Genomic DNA, 19,966 nt, shown 5'->3' on the forward strand with positions numbered 1-19,966 from the left:
GTAGAAGTGGAGAGGGCTAAGGGCCCTAAGTGCAAGTAGGGTTTCTACACAGTACTCAAAGTGGCAAATGCCAATACCAGTAGACGGTAGTAAGTCACCCACATACATTGTAATACCAAGAACCACCACCAGGAAAACTAGATCAAGGGATATACTCAAAATACGACAGACAAATCAAGATGGAATCCTAAAAAAAACTGTTCCATAACTCACAGGAAGGCATGAAAAGAAAAAAGAGAGAAAAAACAAAACAATAAAGTATCAGATTTAAGCTCACTGATATGTAAATCCACTCAGTGTAAATGGTCTCAATACACCAATTAAACGGCAGAGACCGGTAGAGTGGATGAAAAAATATGATCCAACTATATGCCATCTACTCAAAAGTCACTTCAAATATAATGACATAGGCTAGAAATAAAAGGATAGAAAAGATATACTGTGCAAACATTAATTTAAAAAAGTAGGAAAGATTATATTAAAATCAAATAAAGTAGACTTCACAGCAGCTGAAATTACCAGCAATAATGAGGGATGTTACACAATGACAAACGAATAAGTCCACCCAGAAGGCACAACTATGTACCAACCATCAGAGTCTCAACATACATGAAGGAGAAATGGGTACAGCTGAAAGGAGAAACAGACAAATCCACAATTATACCTGGGGACTTCAATACCCCCCATTCAGCAAATGACAGAACTACAAGACAGAAAACCAGCAAGTACACTGATGAACTGAGCCACATAACCAGCCAATAAAACCTAATTGATATATACATAGAACACTCTACCCAACAACAGCAGAACACTCATTTTTTCATCCTCCATGGAAACCCCACCAAGATAAACCATACCTGGACCACAACACAAACCTCAGCCAAGCTAAAATTGTTAAAATATGCAGAGTGTGTTCTCTAACTCTGATGAATCAAACAAAACATCAGTGACAGAAAGGTAACAGGAACATTCAAAAACCTAGAATTTTAACAACATACTTCTAAATAATCCCTGAGTAAAAGAAGAGGTCTCAAGGGAAACTTTTGGAAGTCAGAAGCCAATCTTATTTGTATTCCTGCAAAAGTAATCTGTTACAGCTTTGTAAAAGAGATTGTCCTTTATCTTTGAATTCTAGAAAACTCACCAGCCTTTTCTTTTTAATCAATAATTGTTATCCCATAATTTCCAGTTCAGGAATTTTGCCTGAATCACGGCAAACCCTTCCGCTGGCCCAGAGTTGCGTTGTTTTGTTTTTGATGCACGTTTTCTTCTCTCATTGTTCCTCGTTACTTTAATCATTATTTGTCTGCTTTCTTCCTCTACCTAATCCTAATAGCTTATGACGTCATCTTTTCCCTCTGTGCTCTGAGAAGACTGCACATGGGGCAGGAAGATTTGCCATCAATATGGTGACTCTGCATCCAGTGAAAATCTATGTCACCACCTGCATCTCAGCAGTTCCCTCTGACCCTACCCTGCAACTCAGGCTGGCTTTTCCTTCATCTTTCCTCTTCTGTTTCATGGACTTCACACATCTCCCTGTGTCTACACGGATGTGAGCTCACACCAAGACAGCTCCCGTGCTAACACCTTCTTAGTGTATGCAGCGTGCTCCTCCCACGAGGCGTGGGGCAGGTCCTTGACCCCATGCTGGGTCGACAGCTGGTTTTATTTGTATTTTTTTCCGACCCCTCCATGATGGGGACAAGGGCTGGTCCTTACACCTCAGTGCTCACAAGCCTTCCCAGCCCAGGGTACTGGTCACCTCCATTCAAGTGCGACCAGATCCTCTCTCTCAAATATCTCCATCTCCCTGAGGTGTAGACTGAAGGCCACTACTGACGGCCAGTTCCTGATACCCAACAGCTCTTCATGCAGAAGCTCTGATAAACAGACCTGAGTTGACCTCCTGTCCTCAGGCATGGGCTCTCCCACTAGGAGTCGGGGGTTTATCCCCAGGGAGTGTGTATCTTATTCCATCAAAAGTAAGGCAGTGAAGTAATTTTGCCAAACAAATTTTTCTCCTGAGAGCTCTTAGGAAATGGCCTTGTACTTACTGCTCTATTCCAGGCTTTGAACAGTGAAATTCTGCATGATAAAAATTCTGTGGAGAGCTACCTAAATGCTCTTTACTGTGAAACATTGATTTTTTTCCAAGCAGTCTTTTTTTTAATTATAAAAGTTATGCATATATGGGAGAAAATTCATAACTTACTGCAAGGCACACAGAAAATTTTAAACATTTCCTGTGAGTCCACTACCCAGAGAAAAAGCCACCATTATTATTTCTGATTGGATGTGTGTGTGTGTGTGTGTGTGTGTGTGTGTGTGTGTGTGTGTTGTGTGTGTGGAGATATATACACACAGATACTGTCTCTCTACGCTATTCCGCTATATCAAATTCCTGCTTGGAGGCATGTATGTGGTCATAATTCATTTTCTTGATTACTTCATTGAATTAAGCCAGACCCAGAACAAATACTACATGACCTCACTTACATAAGAAATCTAAAATAGTTTAACTCCCAGAGCAGAGAACAGAATGGTGGTTACCAAGGGCTGGGGGAGGGGGCTCTGTGCAGCACAGAGCCGAGAGTTTAAAACACTGTGTTGTGTACTTGAAAATCTGCTAAAAGCATAGATCTCTTGTTGGTTTCTTATCACAAAATAGATAGATAAATAGATAGATAGATAGACTCTAGATGGATAGATGATATAGATAGATAGATGCTAGACAGATAGATGCTAGATAGATAGATAGACTCTAGATGGATAGATGATATAGGTAGATAGATGTTAGATAGATAGATGATAGATAGATAGATAATAGACAGACAGAAGGATGGGGCAGAAGGAAACTTTTGGAGGCAAAGGAAATGTTATGACCCTGATTGTGATGATGGTTTCAGGGTGTATACTTATCCCAGACTCATCAAGGTGTGTATATTAATATTTACAAGTTGTTCTATGTCAATCCTACCTCAGTAAAAGTGTTTTAACATAGAAAGTTGAGCAGAAATGCTTAAGGTGAAGAAGGGTCGGAGAGGGACTCTGGACAGAGGCAGAGCAGGATCCAGGCCCGTGGGGGCAGCAGGCCGTCAGGGTGACATTCTAGCTGTGCCGACGGGGAGCACGGCGGGAGTGGGTGCAGTGACAGGTCGGCAGCACATGAGAAGATGGCCTGTGTCACGGGAGGAAACGTGACCCCTGGTGCCCTGAATACGGGGCAAGGACAATTTCGCCACTTTAGAAACGCTTCCTCCCAGCAACGTGTCAGCATCTTTACTGTGTCTTTATTCTTGAATCAATATCAGTGGAATCTTAACAAAAACGCATCCCAAGGGGAGCACCCTGAATAGGGGGCCCTCAGACGTGCACACAAGATCGAAGCGTGAGGTGAGGTGGCCTGTGACGGGCAAGCAGGACTGAATCTGGGTTTGGGTTTGGGGGTTTTCATTATTATTATTAATTATTATTATTTCTTCCAGGAGGGTGTGACAAACAGACGTCAAGAGAGTCGGGACCTGCAGTGAGCACAGAGGGGACACCTGGGGAGACAGCAAGGGGCCCGTGGGCCGGAGGCTGCACGCGGGGGGAGGGGTGAAGCAGTTTGGGGGGAGGCTGGAGGGGGGCTGCCAGGCCAGACAGGAGTGGAGCGGGGGTACAGGTCGCAGAGAGGAGCCTTTGATTCGCTACAGCAGATACAGGAGGCCGGGGGGTGCGTGAGCTGAGGGCCGTGCTCTGCGGGTGGCCCTGGGCACTGGGGGGTGTGACGCTGTGGACTTGGGGGCTCCCGAGGGCAGAGAGACTCGCCGACTCGCCGCGCAAGGCGCAGGAAGAAGCCATGAAGGTTGCGGGTGTGCCCTCAACGGGCCTTTCATTTCCCTTGGGACCCGGAAATATATCATTCCATGACATCACGTGTGACTAACCCGCTGACATGAGAACAAAGACTCTGAGGTGACACATACTGTGTGTCCCCCACCCCTGGGTGAACTAAGGCCGCCTCCACGCCTATAACCCATGGGCGTCCTGGCCACCTTTGATGGCCGTGGAACAGGACACCCGGCCTGCACGTGGACTCACGCAGCTGGAAGACTCAACCTGGAGGGTCACTGCACGAGCACGTCTCTTCAGTCAGGGCTGCTCCAGCCTCCCAGTGGATCTAACAATGATTCCAATGCTGGCTGGGCTAGTAACCTGCTTGACGTTGAGTTTTACGCCTAAAATCGGGGGCCCTGACAAGCTGCACAGTCGCTGGGGCTCTGCAGCGTGGCCTGGCTGGGTCAGGGCTCAGAAAGGCCCTCCGTCTAAGGCAGGGACGCCCAGGGGTGCTGGGGCCCCAGCACAGGACTGCAGGGACGAGCAGCAGGGCATGTCGTCTGCAAAGCGGTCCCTTCGGCCTTGTTGCCAGGATGCCCGCTGAGCCCCGTCCCCGGGCTGCTGGGCCCTCAACACAGGCTCTGCCCAAGTCCCACGGCCCATGAGTGCTTGTTTCATCGTGATGGCTAAGCTAACAGTTCCATGTCTGCCTGTGGCAGATGGGCACCAAGGCACGTGAGGAGCCGTGCTCATCGGAGCCCTTACTCAATACTCGGATAGTAGGTCACCACGTGTTCTCCGGAGGGGCTGCGACCTGCACGCTCCCGACTTACTGCACAGACCCTCCTTCTCATGAGGGCTGCACACACACGCCAGGGGGAATCGGAAGGTTGACATGAATAAAATACTGTTAAAGAAGTTCCCAGTAGCTGAGAATACATGTCTTTTTCAAGTCGACACAACTTTTCAACAACAGAACACGAAGTCCACTCCTACCAGTGGGTGTTTCTCAGCCGAGCTTCACCAGGAATGTCTGGAAACCCGGGAAACAGGGCAGATGAGACACAACTGGCAGACACCTGCGGGCCAGTCAACGCTGTTCCCAGGTCCAAGCTCTCCTTATGCTACACACACGCACACACGCTTCCCCGCTCGCCCTTCTTCACTGACCTTCCGCAAAGCAGAGTTTACCCACCTGGCTTCCTAAATCCCTGGAAGAGCCTCTCCCACCCCCTTCCACCCCATCTCGTCTGCATGTCGCCAGCCCCACGGAGGTCAACGCCCCAGGCACCACATCCTCGTTCTCCCTTGAGATTCTGGGACTTGGGAAATTTCTTCCTGCTCTTCCTGACCTCTGCCTTTCCCTGGACTCCGCGCCAAGACCCTCCTGCCTCGGGGGGGCTGCAGCCCCTCTGCCTCCTTCCCTGCCCCAGCCTCCTGTCTCTGCAGCTTCGACCAGGGCAGGATCTGACCAGAGGACCAGCGGAATCTACCACCTGTGTGAAGGTTCAGGCTAAATGGTTTACTCAGGACCCTCTCCTGACCTTGTTTCTCCAGTTCTCTGAATCGCGCCGCACACTTATTTTCATCTAACGTGAAACCCACCACCTCGGAACCTGTATAAATGCCTTTCTCCATCTTCTTCTCCTGAATGATTTCTCAGATTGCCAGCGCTGACCACGAAGTCCTTCATTCTTAAAAGCTCACATTTACATTTTAGCCCTTTAAACTCTTACTCTAAACTTCTTTGTGTCAGGTTCTTTATTTTTCTTCCTTTCCCTATCCCCAAAGCCCCAACCTTTTCTCCCACCTGTTTGAACTTGACAATTTCACTGTTTGCCCCGATGCATCCTGGCCTCGCCTGGGCCACCTCTAGACTGTGAGTGGCATCCTTCCGACAGGTCCCATGGTTGCAGCAGGGACCCTCCCTTTACCACGTGGATCCAGATGATTCTTCCTAAGATATTCCTGGGATGGCGTCATCCTCATTCTCAACTGCAGACAAAGCCTATCTGCTGCCTATTAATTAAAGGCCAGCTTCCTCCCTCTGACAGTCAAGGTCAAGCAGAATGTGGCCTCAGACACCCCCTCAACAATGTCTCTCTACAACGACCCTCACAATGAGGTCAAACTCTACTTCCCCACGGAACCCGAACAGATGCTCGGATTTCTCTCACATCAGCACCACTAGTACCCACAGTAGCTCCCTGACGTCGATCAAACGTTTGCTGATGGGTTAGGTCCAGTGTTAGTGACACCCCTCCACAAAGCATGTCCTATCCGTGCCCATCAGAAGCGCCCTCTCAGTTCTTTGCAGTAGAAAAGCAAAGGCTGTGTTATCAGCTGGACCTAGAATCAAACCAAGGCCCCCTCACTCAACCTTCTCAGAGCCACAGCTGGTGGGCAATTCCTCTGAGCCTCAGTTTCTAATCAGTGAAGGAGGCAAATAGCACCTACCTTACAAAACTGCCATAAAGACTAAATGAGACCATGGATATAAAAACATTTAATGTCCCTCAGACATTTCAGACACGATAAACATCACTCCGCTCTCCCTCATCCATACAACTTTATGCTCTTTTGTACTTTACTTGGGCATACACATTTTCATATTACTTACTGTCATTCCAAAACAATTACAGTGCCACAAAATAATTAAATGTTTTATTTTAAAAATTGGTGGAGGGACTTCCCTGGTGGCGCAGTGGTTATGAATCCTCCTGCCAATGCAGGGGACACAGGTTCGAGCCCTGGTCCGGGAAGATCCCACGTGCCACGGAGCAACTAAGCCCGTGCTCCACAACTACTGAGCCTGCGCTCTAGAGCCCGCGAGCCACAGCTACTGAAGCCCGTGTGCCTAGAGCCCGTGCTCCTCAACAAGAGAAGCCACCGCAATTAGAAGCCCGCACACCGCAACGAAGAGTAGCCCCCACTCGCCACAACTAGAGAAAGCCCACGTGCAGCAATGAAGACAAACGCAGCCAAAAAAAAAAAAAAAAAGAATGGTGGAGAAGGGAAAACAAATATGGAAGAATAAGACAAGGCTGGGGTAAAGTCATAGCACATTGGGGTAATCGCTTAGCATTTATTTCTATGTGAATTAATGCTTTGACAAATATATCCTGTGAATAAATTATGATGGCTATGACCTGCTGGTATTTATACATCTGTTTGCTTTCTTTCTTTATTTTTTAAAGAACTGAATGAATTTGATAAATTACAACTTAGCCCACCCAAATGAGACATATAACATCCCCTTAAACCAGTAAATTCGCTCTGGGTTCCAGAAATGCACCTGTGTCATTTACACGGGTAAGAAATAAGAAAGCACAGGTAGTGAATCCAAAGTCAACACAGATAACTTATGAGTTGAGGGCTCAGCATAAAGTAAATTATGATAAATTATGATCACCTTCCCAACAATAATCGTGATCTGGGTCATCTATAACAGTTTTCTGTACGATAGTGTCTCTTTAAAGAGAGAAATTCTTCTTGCTTCTGGAAGATGCTAAGTCGCTAGGAGCGAACTCTCTAGTCACCTGAGGTCACAACTTCCAGGAAGGTAAAGACACCGAAAGACACACACACACAAAAGCAGCCCGGGCCTCCCAATCTGTACCCGTTTCTACATGGACTGGCTGCCAGCAGAAAACTCTCATCACGCTTCACGTTCCTATTCAGAATTTCCTCTGTTTCTTTCCCTTTTAAAAACACTGTCTTTGGAAAGTACTGAATTACAAACTGCATTAAAAATAACTTTACCGTACTGCCTGCAGTCTGCCACAGGGGGGAAGAGCCTCCACAGAATAAGGTTGTTGAGATGACTTAGGTAGGATGGCAGGGAATGAAAGCCCTTCTGATTGTACCACACCCAGAAAAGAAAGAGAACTTAATGGCCCTCATGAAGTTAGTTCTGAAGTCTATTCATCAGCGGTTCTTGCATGCGAGGAATGTAAACATGTAAACTAACTTCACCAGCACCTGAACGCAGGCCTCGAGTACTGGTCCTGCATGGCTGATATCGAGCAGTGAATTCCAGTCTGCTAATTTTGTATTTATCTCCAGCATATAATTTACGGCTAAAAATAGATTAATTTTCTGCAGAACAAATGTTGAGTGTTGCTCTATGATTATATTCTCACAGCAAAAAGGGAATCTAAGACCAACATTTTTTTTTCTTTCTCAGTGGATAAGCTAATGAAATTTGACCTGCAAATTAAAAGCAAGCAAATGATAAGAAAAAAATGATTACTTTCAAATTAATAACTGAATGTGGAACGTTATTTCTCAAAATAAATTGAAGTGAACATTTGCTGAGCGTGGAGAATAAGGCAGCAGGCCTGTCAGGCAGGAGAAAGGTGAAGCAGAAATAGGAGACAGACAATGCTATTAACATTGAAATAAGAAGTAGCATAAAAAATTCTAATTGAACCATCAGTATCTATATTTCAAAAGATCAATACTTTAATAAAAACTTTTTAAATGTACACAGTTTGGAACGCTGGTGAGTGTCTTTAAGAGGTATAATGAATCAACTGGCAAATTCTGACCTTAATTCAAGTTCACTTCTCTAGATGATGCCACCTTCTGTGACAGACAACCTTCTTTGTGGGACTAGAGCTGCTCCCCAGCAAGTTCATGCTTGAAGGAGGCTGCGTAGGTTCTCACAGTTTGTGCAAAGTCAGGGCCGCATCACAAGTCCCTCGGCTTCCGACCCAATCCCCCCACTCTCGTCACAGGGTGACCAGTCGTTTTCCGCCAGGGTCCTGTGTTCACGGGGACAGCTGGGCTACCACTCATGAAAATGCTGGTCTACACAGGACAGCAACCCCAGTTATTTCTCAGAGAGCCCACATCACCAGGCAAGGCAGGAAGCAGCAGACCCCTTCCCTCTTTCACGGCAGCTGTCACTACACACCCCCTTCTTCAAATATTTTCTTAGGTTCAGGGAAACCCTTAGCAGTCATTCTTCCCAACTCCAAGGAAGAAGAAATGCCACTTGAGACCAACTATCCACAGACCCGGGGCGTCCAGGTGGATCTGAGACTGGTAACAAAAGCCGCCACAGGTTCGCAGTGTGTGCAATTCCGACATGCGATTCTGAAAAGCAGGGAAAAGTGTGGGTGTCCCTGACGGGGCAGCTCTCCCTGCACTGAGGTCGCCTGCCAGGGTGTTCACCTGCTCCTGTTCCCGGCACAGCAACCCTGGGTCCTGCAGGCCTGGGCCGGGCCCCTGGCACTCCCACCTCAACCCCACACAGCCACAGATGTGCTGACACTGAGGACCTAGCCGTGTTTCTGGAAAGGATACAAACGCAAGCCTCTGTTAAAGTCAAGGGACAGGCCGATACAGTCGGAACCCCAGCGTGTGGACGGGAACCCCCAGGACCACGGTCCATGACCTCCCGACCCCCAATCTTGGCTCCTGTAACTGCTTCACTGGAGGGAAACGTATGAAAAAGGCAATGGTAGTCTTTGCCCTGGATCTGGGATCTTCAGATGTTGTTTTGTTTCATTTGTTTGTTTTAATTTTTGTTTTAAAAGCAGGGAGATTTTTTTTTTCCACCTTAAGAATGACACTGTATAAAAACATGGAAACTGGAGTGGGGCAGCTGTGTGGGCCTGGGGGACCCGGGATCCCGGGCACCTGCAGCCCCTCCCCGTGGGCTTGTGGTTTCTGTGTCAGGTCCCGTTTATGCCCCGCTTCTTCTACGTCCTCGGCTGAGGGACTCTGATGTCCTCCCTCTGGCCCAGGCTCAGCCCCTACGCCTCTGCTGTCACTGTAGCACCCAGCCTGGCTGCCAGGACTGGGTCCCCACTGCCACGCCCGCCGAGGCCAACAGCCAGCAAACCTCTCCGCCCAGGTCCCCAGTCTCCAGGCCCAAGGTCGAGAGGGATGCCTCAGTACAGAGACCAAGTCACAGGTGTGGCCGTGAAACTCTGTGACGGTTGCTGACGGAGGGGTGGTGTTGAGTGACCCTCTCAGGGGACGAAGGGGTTGAACCCGGAGAACCCTGACTTCACCAAATACCAGTGATTAACTCCAGAGGGTGCAGCCTGAACTAACAGGATCCACGATGCAGCCTGTGGACCTCAGTGAGATGATGGAAAGGCCCAGGTGCTTCATGGGGGCGAAGTCAGAGGGCAAGGGTGCTGCCACGCTGGACCGAGAGGGCTCCAGGCCAGCTCTCTACAGGAAGGAGACCGGCAAGGAGCTGCTCCAATGGCCTGTTTCCAAATCTCCACCCATGGCTGTCAGGGAAGATGGGAGAAGCACCAGCAGAGTCAGGGGCACCGAGGATGTGGTCGTGGGGACAGTCCCAGGGGGCCGGCAGGGTCTGGCTCGGGACACCCCCCCACCCCCGGGAGCGAGGCCTTTGCTGAGCCCTGCTCTGTGAAGGCCAGATGCCGACGGCCCTGTTGGCCGTGACTGCCCACCCTACAGCATCTTTCTGGTGATGGGTGACTGGCGCACAGAGTTTCAAGGAACAGTCTGAACTTCATTTTGGTTCTTCCATAAATTGGCCTTCGCTTGGGAGAAATTTTATAAATTCTTTAAGCAACAGATGTTTCATAATGACCTTTAAATTAACATTTAAGGTTCAGCACAGTTCAAAGGAAGAGCTTTTCTTTTTCTTTTTTTCTCTTCCAAGAATGTTTCCCTGAAATACTGGACCACTCTCTGGAAGTAAGTTGTGGGATTTCCCTCCCTGCCAGCCCGTAAGTCAGGACACAGTGAAATCCAGTAACTGAAGGAGGGAGTCAGCCTCCTTTTAGGGACACATCCTGACACCTCAGAACAGACCTTCCATCTCAGGATCCCGAGTAACAGTTCCTCAGAAAGGCAACTGAGTAACTGTAGGAAAAAAAAAATCACTGGATGGATATTTAAATGGCTAAAAGTCTATGTGAGAATAGAACGAATGCCAAACACCAGGAGTTTGGCCTTTTTAACTGAAGTGCATACCTTCTAGAGGGTGTTTAATTAAACCAGCTGAACACTCACGATGTGAATGAAATAACTCATAAAGGTTCCACGAGAGACATTCTACAATGCAATGAATTTATAAGTATTAAGCCTGTTCCTATGCAAATTGTCCATTTTCTCCTCAGAAAGACCATGAAAATCACTCCGTGTCTTATGACTGTACCCCAAAGGCCAAAGTTAAAGGCTGGTGGCTAATTACTGAAAGGTTAATGCATAATCTGACACGATATTAACCACCAACAGTGCTGTAGGGATTTCAGACAATGCCCTTTGCAGCCAGTGCGGTAGGGTGACTACTGGGCTTCTTTCCATCCCCAGAGGGCTGCATACCATTGGCTTGCACGCCTGTGCCTGGCCAAGTCCACGTCAAACAACATTAAAAGCTGCAGAAGTCACTAGCCAAACCTGTCAATACAGAAGACAAATGAAGAGAGAAAAGAACAGGTGCCAGGGAGACACAGGGATCCTGTGCCCTCATCACAGAAGCAGAGATGCAGGGAGACCCCGGATCCTGAAAGCAAGGACACGACAGCCCACTGTCAACAGAGGGCTTAGGATTTGGACAGATTAGAAAGTTAAAATGTTTTGAGAGGAAATGAGTAGATTCCTTCTACAAATTGGGTTGATTTTAATAACAGCCCCATCCCGTGTTCAAAAGCCAGCAAATGTATTTTAGGTTATTTTTCTATCCAGCTATGAATCTTGATATTTTTGTATTAAGCTATAAATCTCATGCATGTGGCCTACAAGGTAAGAGGTCTGAACAAATCTCAGCTGAAAGAGGGGTTTCTGAACAGTCCACACAGGGACTAAAATTTTTCATCAGGGATTATGTTGTGAAATACGACTGTTAACACTTGCATCGTGAAGTATGAATGTTAGCATTTTCCTCAGGGATTACATTGTCAAAACCTGTAACGAACCTTTATTCCAATGAGTAAGCCTGCACCAGGCACAAGCCCAGATCTTGATAAGCTTTTCCGTGTCCCCAGGAACCATGAAGGCCCAGCACAAGGTAGGGACATTTCATTAGTGATATGACAGGTTTACAAGCAGACACTTCACTCCCAGGATCTACTCTTTCCCAATTTTTCTCTCAGTCAGGACCGACACCAGACAACTATTTCCCCAATCGCCGAAGACTGAAAGCTTCGGATATTTTCCCATCTTAAGGTTGTACTGACTTCTTTCCTTGGAGAAACCTGTCCTGATTCACCGCTTCTAAGTTCCCGCTGGTGGGTAAGGGCGTCTTCCTCTATCCTAGCCCTCCTTCCCTCCCAGCCACTTTTGGTGATGCCAGGGAAACTTTCCTCATTCACAGGGACAGTCTCCGCAGGGCTTGAAAATCCAGCCCCTGGGAGGAGTCCACCATTTTCTTTGTGTCCATCCAGCTCTGGGTCCATCCAGTCAGCAGAAAGAGGAGGAATTTAAGTACACGTATCAAGATCACCATTATCCTGACAACGAATGCCTTTAAACACAGATTATTTTCTCATTTGCTTTAGATCCATCAGGTGTATTCTGATCATAACAAAAGAAAGTGACCTATTTCATATATTTCTATACAGCCTAAAGGAAAACGAAAACTAAATTCATTTTCTCTTTCAAGGGAATGTTTATGAACAACTGGCTTTATTTCTCAGTAAAAACACTGGGATTTGGTTCGATTCCGCCTGTACCCACAAAGGTATTTACAAAGCAAGTTTCCCTGACTTCTTTCTAAAACAAGAAGTAAAAAAAGAAAAAATATTACCTTTGCCAAAGTTCTGGGTTTTGATATATTTGAATGTGCATCTTGAACTTAATCAGGGATTCTCACTCCAAAAGACCATCCTCCAAGCCTGCTGACAGTGAAGGCGGTGTTAGTGTTTGAACCAGGCAGCACCAGGCCTTCCTAACAGAGGGCCTCCCCCACCCACTGGTCATAGAAGCCTCAGAACAGCAGCTGCTGAGCCCCCAGGCTCCGTGCCGTGGTCTCACGGGGCTCAGCCTGCAGGAGGACGTGGCCTGGCCGCTCAGAACTTACCAATGTGTTAGGAAACACATGCCACGTAAGGACACGGCTGCGGTCCCTGCACCACGGTTATTTTAATTAATTGTTGTTTCTCCTACAAATCACCTTTCAGAATCACTTAGTCTGTCGGGCTCTTCTGAGTTACCCTGTTTTGAATTGTTTTCTCTTCCCTACTCTTGCTTCTTTAATCCTCAGTGCAAACAAGGCCTCCTTCAGGAAGGCATCCCCGGCTTCTTTGATTGGGGTGCATTTCCTTCTCTTCGGGGTTCTCACAATACCCTACATGTCCACTTATTGTGTCAATTGCTACTCTGGGTTTTAACTGTCTTCCTGCTAGTTTGTCTCTTATGCGGCTCCATGAGACTCTCCCGGGTACCCTGTCAATTGCTACTCTGGGTAGGTACTGTCTTCTTGCTAGATAGGTACTGTCTTCTTGCTAGTTTATCTCTTCTGAGGCTCCGTGAGTCTCTCGCGGGTACAGTGTCAATTGCTACACTGGGTTTTAACTGTCTACTTGCTAGTTTATCTCTTATGCAGCTCTGTGAGTATCTCCCGAGTACTGTGTCAATTGCTACTCTGGGTTTTAACTGTCTTCTTGCTAATTTATCTCTTATGTGTGTCTGTGAGCCTCTAACGGGTGGGAATTACATCTTTGTCTCCCTATCCCTTGGGCTGTGTAGTATCTGGCACTCATGAAGCTTCTAAAAATATTGGACCTTAGAAATAAAAACACATATTAAACTTTGTCTCCCAGTCTCTGATAAAAGGAGCTTGAAAAACAAACGTCCACCGTCGTGCCCGGACTCTCAGCAGAAATTTTGGGGCACAGGAATAAGGAGGTGTTCCCACCCGGCTCCATTTAACTCATGCATCCATTCACTCATTTCAGAGACATTGATTGAGTGTCTTTTGTACGCCAGATACTATTCTACGTCCTGGCCACACAAACTCCAACCTGCAAAACGCAGAGATTCTGGGACGTGTTTGAAGACCTGAGGAGTGGGCAGCAGGCGAGATTCAGGCAAAGTTCAGTGGGGCCGGAGATGGTCCAGGAAGGACCGGAGATAAAGAGAGCCTGGGGGCAGGGGGGTTGTTTCAGGCACCTCGGACACACCATGCAATGATTTTGCGTTGGGGTCTCAGGAAATTTGATGGGGTGGTGAATGTGATTGCAATTCAAAGCAATGAGAAGCTCATCCCTACCCCCTCAACCTAGATTCACCCTCTTAGGCTCACGGAAATGCAGCACAGAACAAAAGCTTTCCCCAAAATCGCAGGAGAAGAACCTTAAGACACCAGGGAGACGATTATTTCATTATGCTGTTAACGTCTCTGGGCTCATTCTCTAAAGCTCTCAAGCTGTGTCTGTCTCCCCAGGTGACTCTCCATGGACGGGATTCCCCCAGGGCAAGAAAGTCGGCAGGAGGAATCTGATTAGGCCTGCCGCATTTCTTTGGAATTCTTATGAGTTGGTACTAGACTTCTGAGTTTTGAAGAGCATCGGCATTTGAAACACTCGTATTTCTGAAGTAATTCTGGGAACAGGGAAGAGCCAGCGCCGGTTTCAAACCCACCTTGGTTTTTCCTCCAGCGCCAGCAAATACTCCTCCGGGGGAGGCCGGAGAGGTTGAGCAGCCTGTGGCCCAGGCGGACGGTCAGGTGGGGAGCCCTGGTGCTTCCACTGGGGCACTTCTGCAATTGTTTCCAAAGACGTCAAGTAGAAGCTTATTCATAACCCACACACAGGTTTACTGACATTAAAGTAAACGTGACTTTTCCTAGCTGTCATGTTTTCAGTGAATCATCGCTGGCTCTTTACATGTTCTCAAATCTCTTTAAGAGTCACCTGTTGATACATTTGAGAACTCTGCTAGAATTCCACTGCAACCTTTGCTGTCAGATTTGGGAACTTCCCAACCTTTTCCTGTATGTAAGCTTGGGCAGATTTGTAAGAACTCAGAAGGTGAAAAATGTTTTCACTAGGGTGACCTCGCACTTGACGAACCAGAAAGAGAGTCAGAGGATGATGGGCAAAAAGTTCAAAGGAACGTGTTTCTTCCCTAAATGCCTCACAGGCTTAGAATCAGGAAATATTTGCCAAGCAGGGACCACCCCGACTCCCGCTTTCCTGAGGGCCTCTGACTCCTAACACGGGGACCACAACTTCTGCCCAAGCACACAATGCCACAAAAAACAAGGATTCTTCAGCTGAGTCATTTGCAGGAAACGCTGCATCTTTTCCACCCCTTGTGTAATGATTCATACATGATAACAGCATCTTGCAAGAGCTACAGCAAAGAGCCCTGTTAACCAGGGCTTTATCTGGCGTTTCTGAAGCTGCCTCGGCCGTGGAGCTTTTTCATGGGAAATGCTTTTCTTCTTGCACACATATGACTGAGGTCTCACATGAGGTTCACGTGAGTTGCAGTGAATTCACATCAACCACTTGGTACTTGTTCATTCATTCCTCTGACACTGACACTCAATCTCGTTCCGGGAAATTTTAGGGAGCTGGTAACAAAAGGTACCAGTCTCACAGGATGATTAGATCAAAGCCACAGAATAAGAGCATGGAGTGAAAATTTACAGGGTTCATGAGTTAATGGAATAAACAAGACGGGGAAGAAACAAATCACTGTGTCCAAAAAGAACTTGAGCAGAACAGCTGCTCACTGCAAAGGAGCACCAGTCAGTAGTCTCTGGTGGGTCCCACCTGGACATCCCCCTCACTGCTGTGTAACTGCCTCACTTACATCCAGACATTTGGTCTAGGAGAAGAAAGCAGACCGGGTCCATGGAAAGGAAGACTTCCTAAAGTCACTAAACTATTAGGAGGGGTGTATCCCACAGGCCACTAAACAGAAAGGCCCTGTCAACATGTTCAAGAGGCCGTTTTCTTAACAGATCCTGAATTTCAATTAAGATTTCGCTTTTCCTTTTTCAGTAAATTAAGATTGCCATATCAGCTTGCTGATTGTGGCTCATAGGCCTGTGCCTTTTATGAATTGCCTTTTGAGATTTCCTTTGAAGTGAGTTCCAACCAGTTTTCCATATAAGTTTCACTCCATTCTCCTCCGCAGACTAGACAGCAATGCCTTGCACTGTAACGGGGAAAACCCACTCCCGTGTGCTCCCGTACGGATCGACCACAGTTAGAAGAGCCAAGTGCTATCTTAGCTTTTAAAATCTAGCTCTCAAAACTCAAATAAGAATACAGCAAGAGCTTGAGGTCATCCTGCCTTGAAATTCTGGGAAATTTCCCCCCCAAAGGGCAATCCTAGCTTCCTCAGCATTAGTTGGAGAAGATTCCTTTGCTTCGTGAACACTGCTGGACAGTCACCGACCATGACCAGTGGGCAATGAACAGGAGGACCACACTGGAAACCATGTCACGACACCTTTCCAAGAAGCAGCTAACCGAGTAACCCTAAAGGTCATTTAGTTCAAAAGTTCATTTAGTTAACAAAAGTGAAGGTTTTTCAGATGGGGGTGAACTCATCTTTGTTCCTTGAGGTTTAGACTTTTTAGAAATAAAAAACACGGTGGAAACCTACCAGGCAGCCACAGGACTCCTGGACTTCTGGGTGAGAGAAGGGGTCCATGCCCCAGCAGGAAGAATTCCCCCTGACACAGCGAAGGAGAGATGGGATGATCCTGAGATCACAGAGCTGCTGTATTCCCATGAAAGCATCCCCCAGACTGGAGCACAGCTCATGAGAGTATCATCTCGCGCTGCAGAAGGCCAAGCGTTCACATTTGTTTTCACAGCTTGAGCTGTTAATCTGAGGATAACGTTCTATTGCAATGACAATATTTCCATTATATTAAATGATGCTCACTCTGTTCGTGCATTGAATGTATCACCGAGGCTCCTGGGACCTTCAGCAGGGACTCAGGGGGCTGTCGTGAACCTTGGGGCTCCTGGTGGCTAAACCAGGAGCCCTCAGCACCAGTGTAGCAATTAATAAACACAGGTAGTTGCTAATTCCTTTTCATCGTGTGACACTGTAATTGAATCATCATTTAAAGAAAGGCAACTAGTATTAAATTTCCATTATGAAGAACCACAGTGCCACAGAAATTGCTATGAAAACAACTTATAGCAGAGGTTCAGAATCCTTTATTTTTTTCTTTAATTTTTATTTTATATTGGAGCATAGTTGATTAACAATGTTGTGTTAGTTTCAGGTGTATAGCAAAGTGATTCAGTTATACATATATCTATTCTTTTTCAAATTCTATTCCCATTTAGATTGTTACATAATATTGAGCAGAGTTCCCTGTGCTCTACAGCAGGCCCTTGTGGGTTATCTATTTTATACATAGTAGTGTGTGTATGTTAATCCCAAACTCCCTAACTATCCCTCCCCCCACACACATCCTTCCCCCCGGTTACCATAAATTCATTCTCTAAGTCTATGAGTCTGTCTCTGTTTTGTAAATCAGTTCACTTGTATCTTTTTTTTTTTTTAGATTCCGAATATAAGCCATATCGTATGGTGTTTGTCTTTCTCTGTCTGACTTGCTTCACTTAGCATGATCATCTCCAGGTCCACCCATTTTATTCCAAAGCTCCCTATAACTTTTCTCCTTGTTAGGCCTCATACTTTTTTTTTTTTCACTAATGTTTGTAAATCAAAATCTGCCTTAGTAATGATAATTGTGTTTTACTCAAAAATTGGGGGAGAAGGGAGGAAACTGACATTTGCTGAACTACAGGTGCCCCGCTAGGTGCTTTTACCAAAACCGCTTGCCAGCCTCACTTTTGGGAAGAGGGAGTGGGGTTGTCAGAGGCCAGGGGCTCACCCAGCATCACACTTTGGAAGATGGTCTTTTGACCTCTGAGCCCTCACTTTTTGCTCCAGACCTTGAAGCTCCAACGTGAGAACATCAAGGTGAAACACATCCAGTCCCATGAAAAGAAACCTACCCTTTCTATTAACAAGGTTAGCAAAGTACAATTTCCATGTAAACTTCTGAAATAACAAAAATAATTTCAAGGCTTTGCTGGTGTGACTTTCTTGGTTAAGCAGACAATGGGGACTCCAGTTTGAGTCTTGAAAGTGAACAGGGAAATATCACCTAAGGGAGTGATGTGTTTCATCGGACTGCTTGCTGTATCTGATAATTACTTGAGGAAAAAAATGACTCCATTTACACTTCTTGAGCTCAGGGCCTCCCTTGCTTTAGCCGCAGGCCTTCAGCGACTGTGAGCAAGTGTTCACAGCATAATGAATGTCTTCAAAAAGTCCTCTTTGTCCCTTCCAAATCCTCCACTAGTTCTTCTCCTGGCTGCCTGTTAGAGAGTAATCAGATGTGACCCGCAGAGCTGCACAGAGACGAGCCGCAGCATTGCACAGATTCTGGATTTGGGAGCCGCCCAGCCTCCAGGAAGTTCTGAGCTGCAGGAACCACGTGAAGTTGCACTCACAGGGGAGGATGGAGGGGAGGAAACGAGAGGATCAGACACGTCCACTTCCCTCCGGTGTCAGGACCCCAAGCGCCCAGTCCCTCGGCTTTTTGTGGCACCTGGCCGGGCTCTGCAGGACACACGAGCAGTGGCAGTCATCCCGAGTGACGTGCCTGACACAGTCCCTCCGTCCGCCGGGTTTGGCAAGGCCGGATCAAAGGCTGGCCTCTCTGACACAGGCCCGCTGCCTACAGTTTCAACTGTCAGAGTGCACTTTGCATCTCAGCATGAGGAAGGCATTCTCAGGACCTACTCCTAAGAGAGGAAGTTTTGACACAAACTCTCCTAAAGGAGGCAAAAGCCTGGCACAGGGGCCACCCTGTGGTCCAAGTCGACACTTGCTCTCTCTTGAGAAGTGGGAGCGGGGTGATGTTAACGGAGCAGAGGAAGGTAAGGCAGGGCCCAGACCACACAAGGAGGACGCGGCAGAGCTAGGATGTGGGCTCGTGCAACCCCGCCCAGAATCTGGGTCCCACCTTTTCCAGGGTGCCGGACATGTGCCCTCTGGGTGCTTGTGCCCCCTGACCTCAACCTTCCATCTCCCCAGGCCCACCTGAGGGAAGCGGTCACAGCCGTGCCGGGAGCGAGGGCCCGACCTCGCGAGCCCGGGACTCTGGCACCTCAGAGACCATTTCTCAAGCTGCTGCCATCTAACCATGGACACGAACCCGACCCATCTCCCCACTCGGCTTTGAACGTGCAATAGAAATATAAGATTTGCTCACTACCACTCTGTTCTATACAAAACAGTATCAAGAATGAGTGGGAAAAGTGACTGTTTTACTTCAGGGGTAGCAGGGAAATCATGGCTGGAGTGTCACCAGACTCAAGCCCTGGGACATAAGCCTTGGTATTGAAATCTCCCAGTCTGCTTCTAAAGGCTGGGAACTTCAGCGCATTTTAAAATTTAAATGAGGCATCATCTACTATAATGGGAAAATGTAAAGTTTAGTTCATGTTTATACCACGGTAGCTTTTTCTGAAGATTTTTGCTGCCTTCTGTGCGAAAGGAGGTAAAGGCAGGAGTTCAACTTGGCTCCCACAACCTGAGCTCAGAGTCTGAACAGAAAAACAGTCAATACGCAGAATCTCATCTATCGTTTTAAAATGTTTCTGTTAATTCATAATCAAACGATGACTAAAGTCTGCCTAAAATGGAATATGTAGATATTGAATTCAACAATGTTTTACACTTACAGTAGGACACATATTTGTTTTAAATAAAACATTTTGCTTCGATCTGGGACTTCAGTAAATCAAGCCTTTTTGTGTAACATGGACAGAAATTATCATTGATAGAAGGATCCAAAGCACCCCCTTGTATAAGGCACCCCGTGCCCCAGCTTTTTGTCATGCGGACCAAGGAAAAGAGTAGAAACGGTTACAAAGTAGGAATGAGTTAAGAGATAAGGATTTCACAAAGAAAGAGGCAGAAACAGAAACAGACCAGGAAGGCAGAAGAAAGTTGAGGGCGGAACAGTGAGCATGGTCCGCAGACTGGGGGAGCGGGGGCACAGCTTTGGGGACCGCTGCCCTTCCTCCAACAGTATCTGAAGGTAAAACAGACGTCTGAGCAGAATTCGGAAAATGTTCCGCTCCCTGAACATTGACTCTACTTCTTTTTCCCTCTTGGAAGACTAGATACTCCAATTAAAAAAAATAAAAATCTCCCA

The 19,966-nt window shown here is 47.0% G+C and overlaps 1 protein-coding gene across 1 annotated transcript in view; it reads right to left on the reverse strand.

Moving 5' to 3' along the window:
* Positions 1 to 19,966, reverse strand: part of ABCA13 (ATP binding cassette subfamily A member 13) — a 135,012-nt gene that overhangs the window by 103,941 nt on the left and 11,105 nt on the right. The window contains 5 exon segments of the mRNA XM_060156197.1: positions 7,585 to 7,720; positions 12,563 to 12,650; positions 14,398 to 14,437; positions 14,440 to 14,515; positions 16,378 to 16,447. Of these exon segments, the coding sequence (XP_060012180.1) occupies positions 7,585 to 7,720; positions 12,563 to 12,650; positions 14,398 to 14,437; positions 14,440 to 14,515; positions 16,378 to 16,447 (410 nt within the window).

The sequence above is a fragment of the Lagenorhynchus albirostris genome, chromosome 8 (assembly GCF_949774975.1).
Source record: "Lagenorhynchus albirostris chromosome 8, mLagAlb1.1, whole genome shotgun sequence".
NCBI lineage: Eukaryota > Metazoa > Chordata > Mammalia > Artiodactyla > Delphinidae > Lagenorhynchus > Lagenorhynchus albirostris.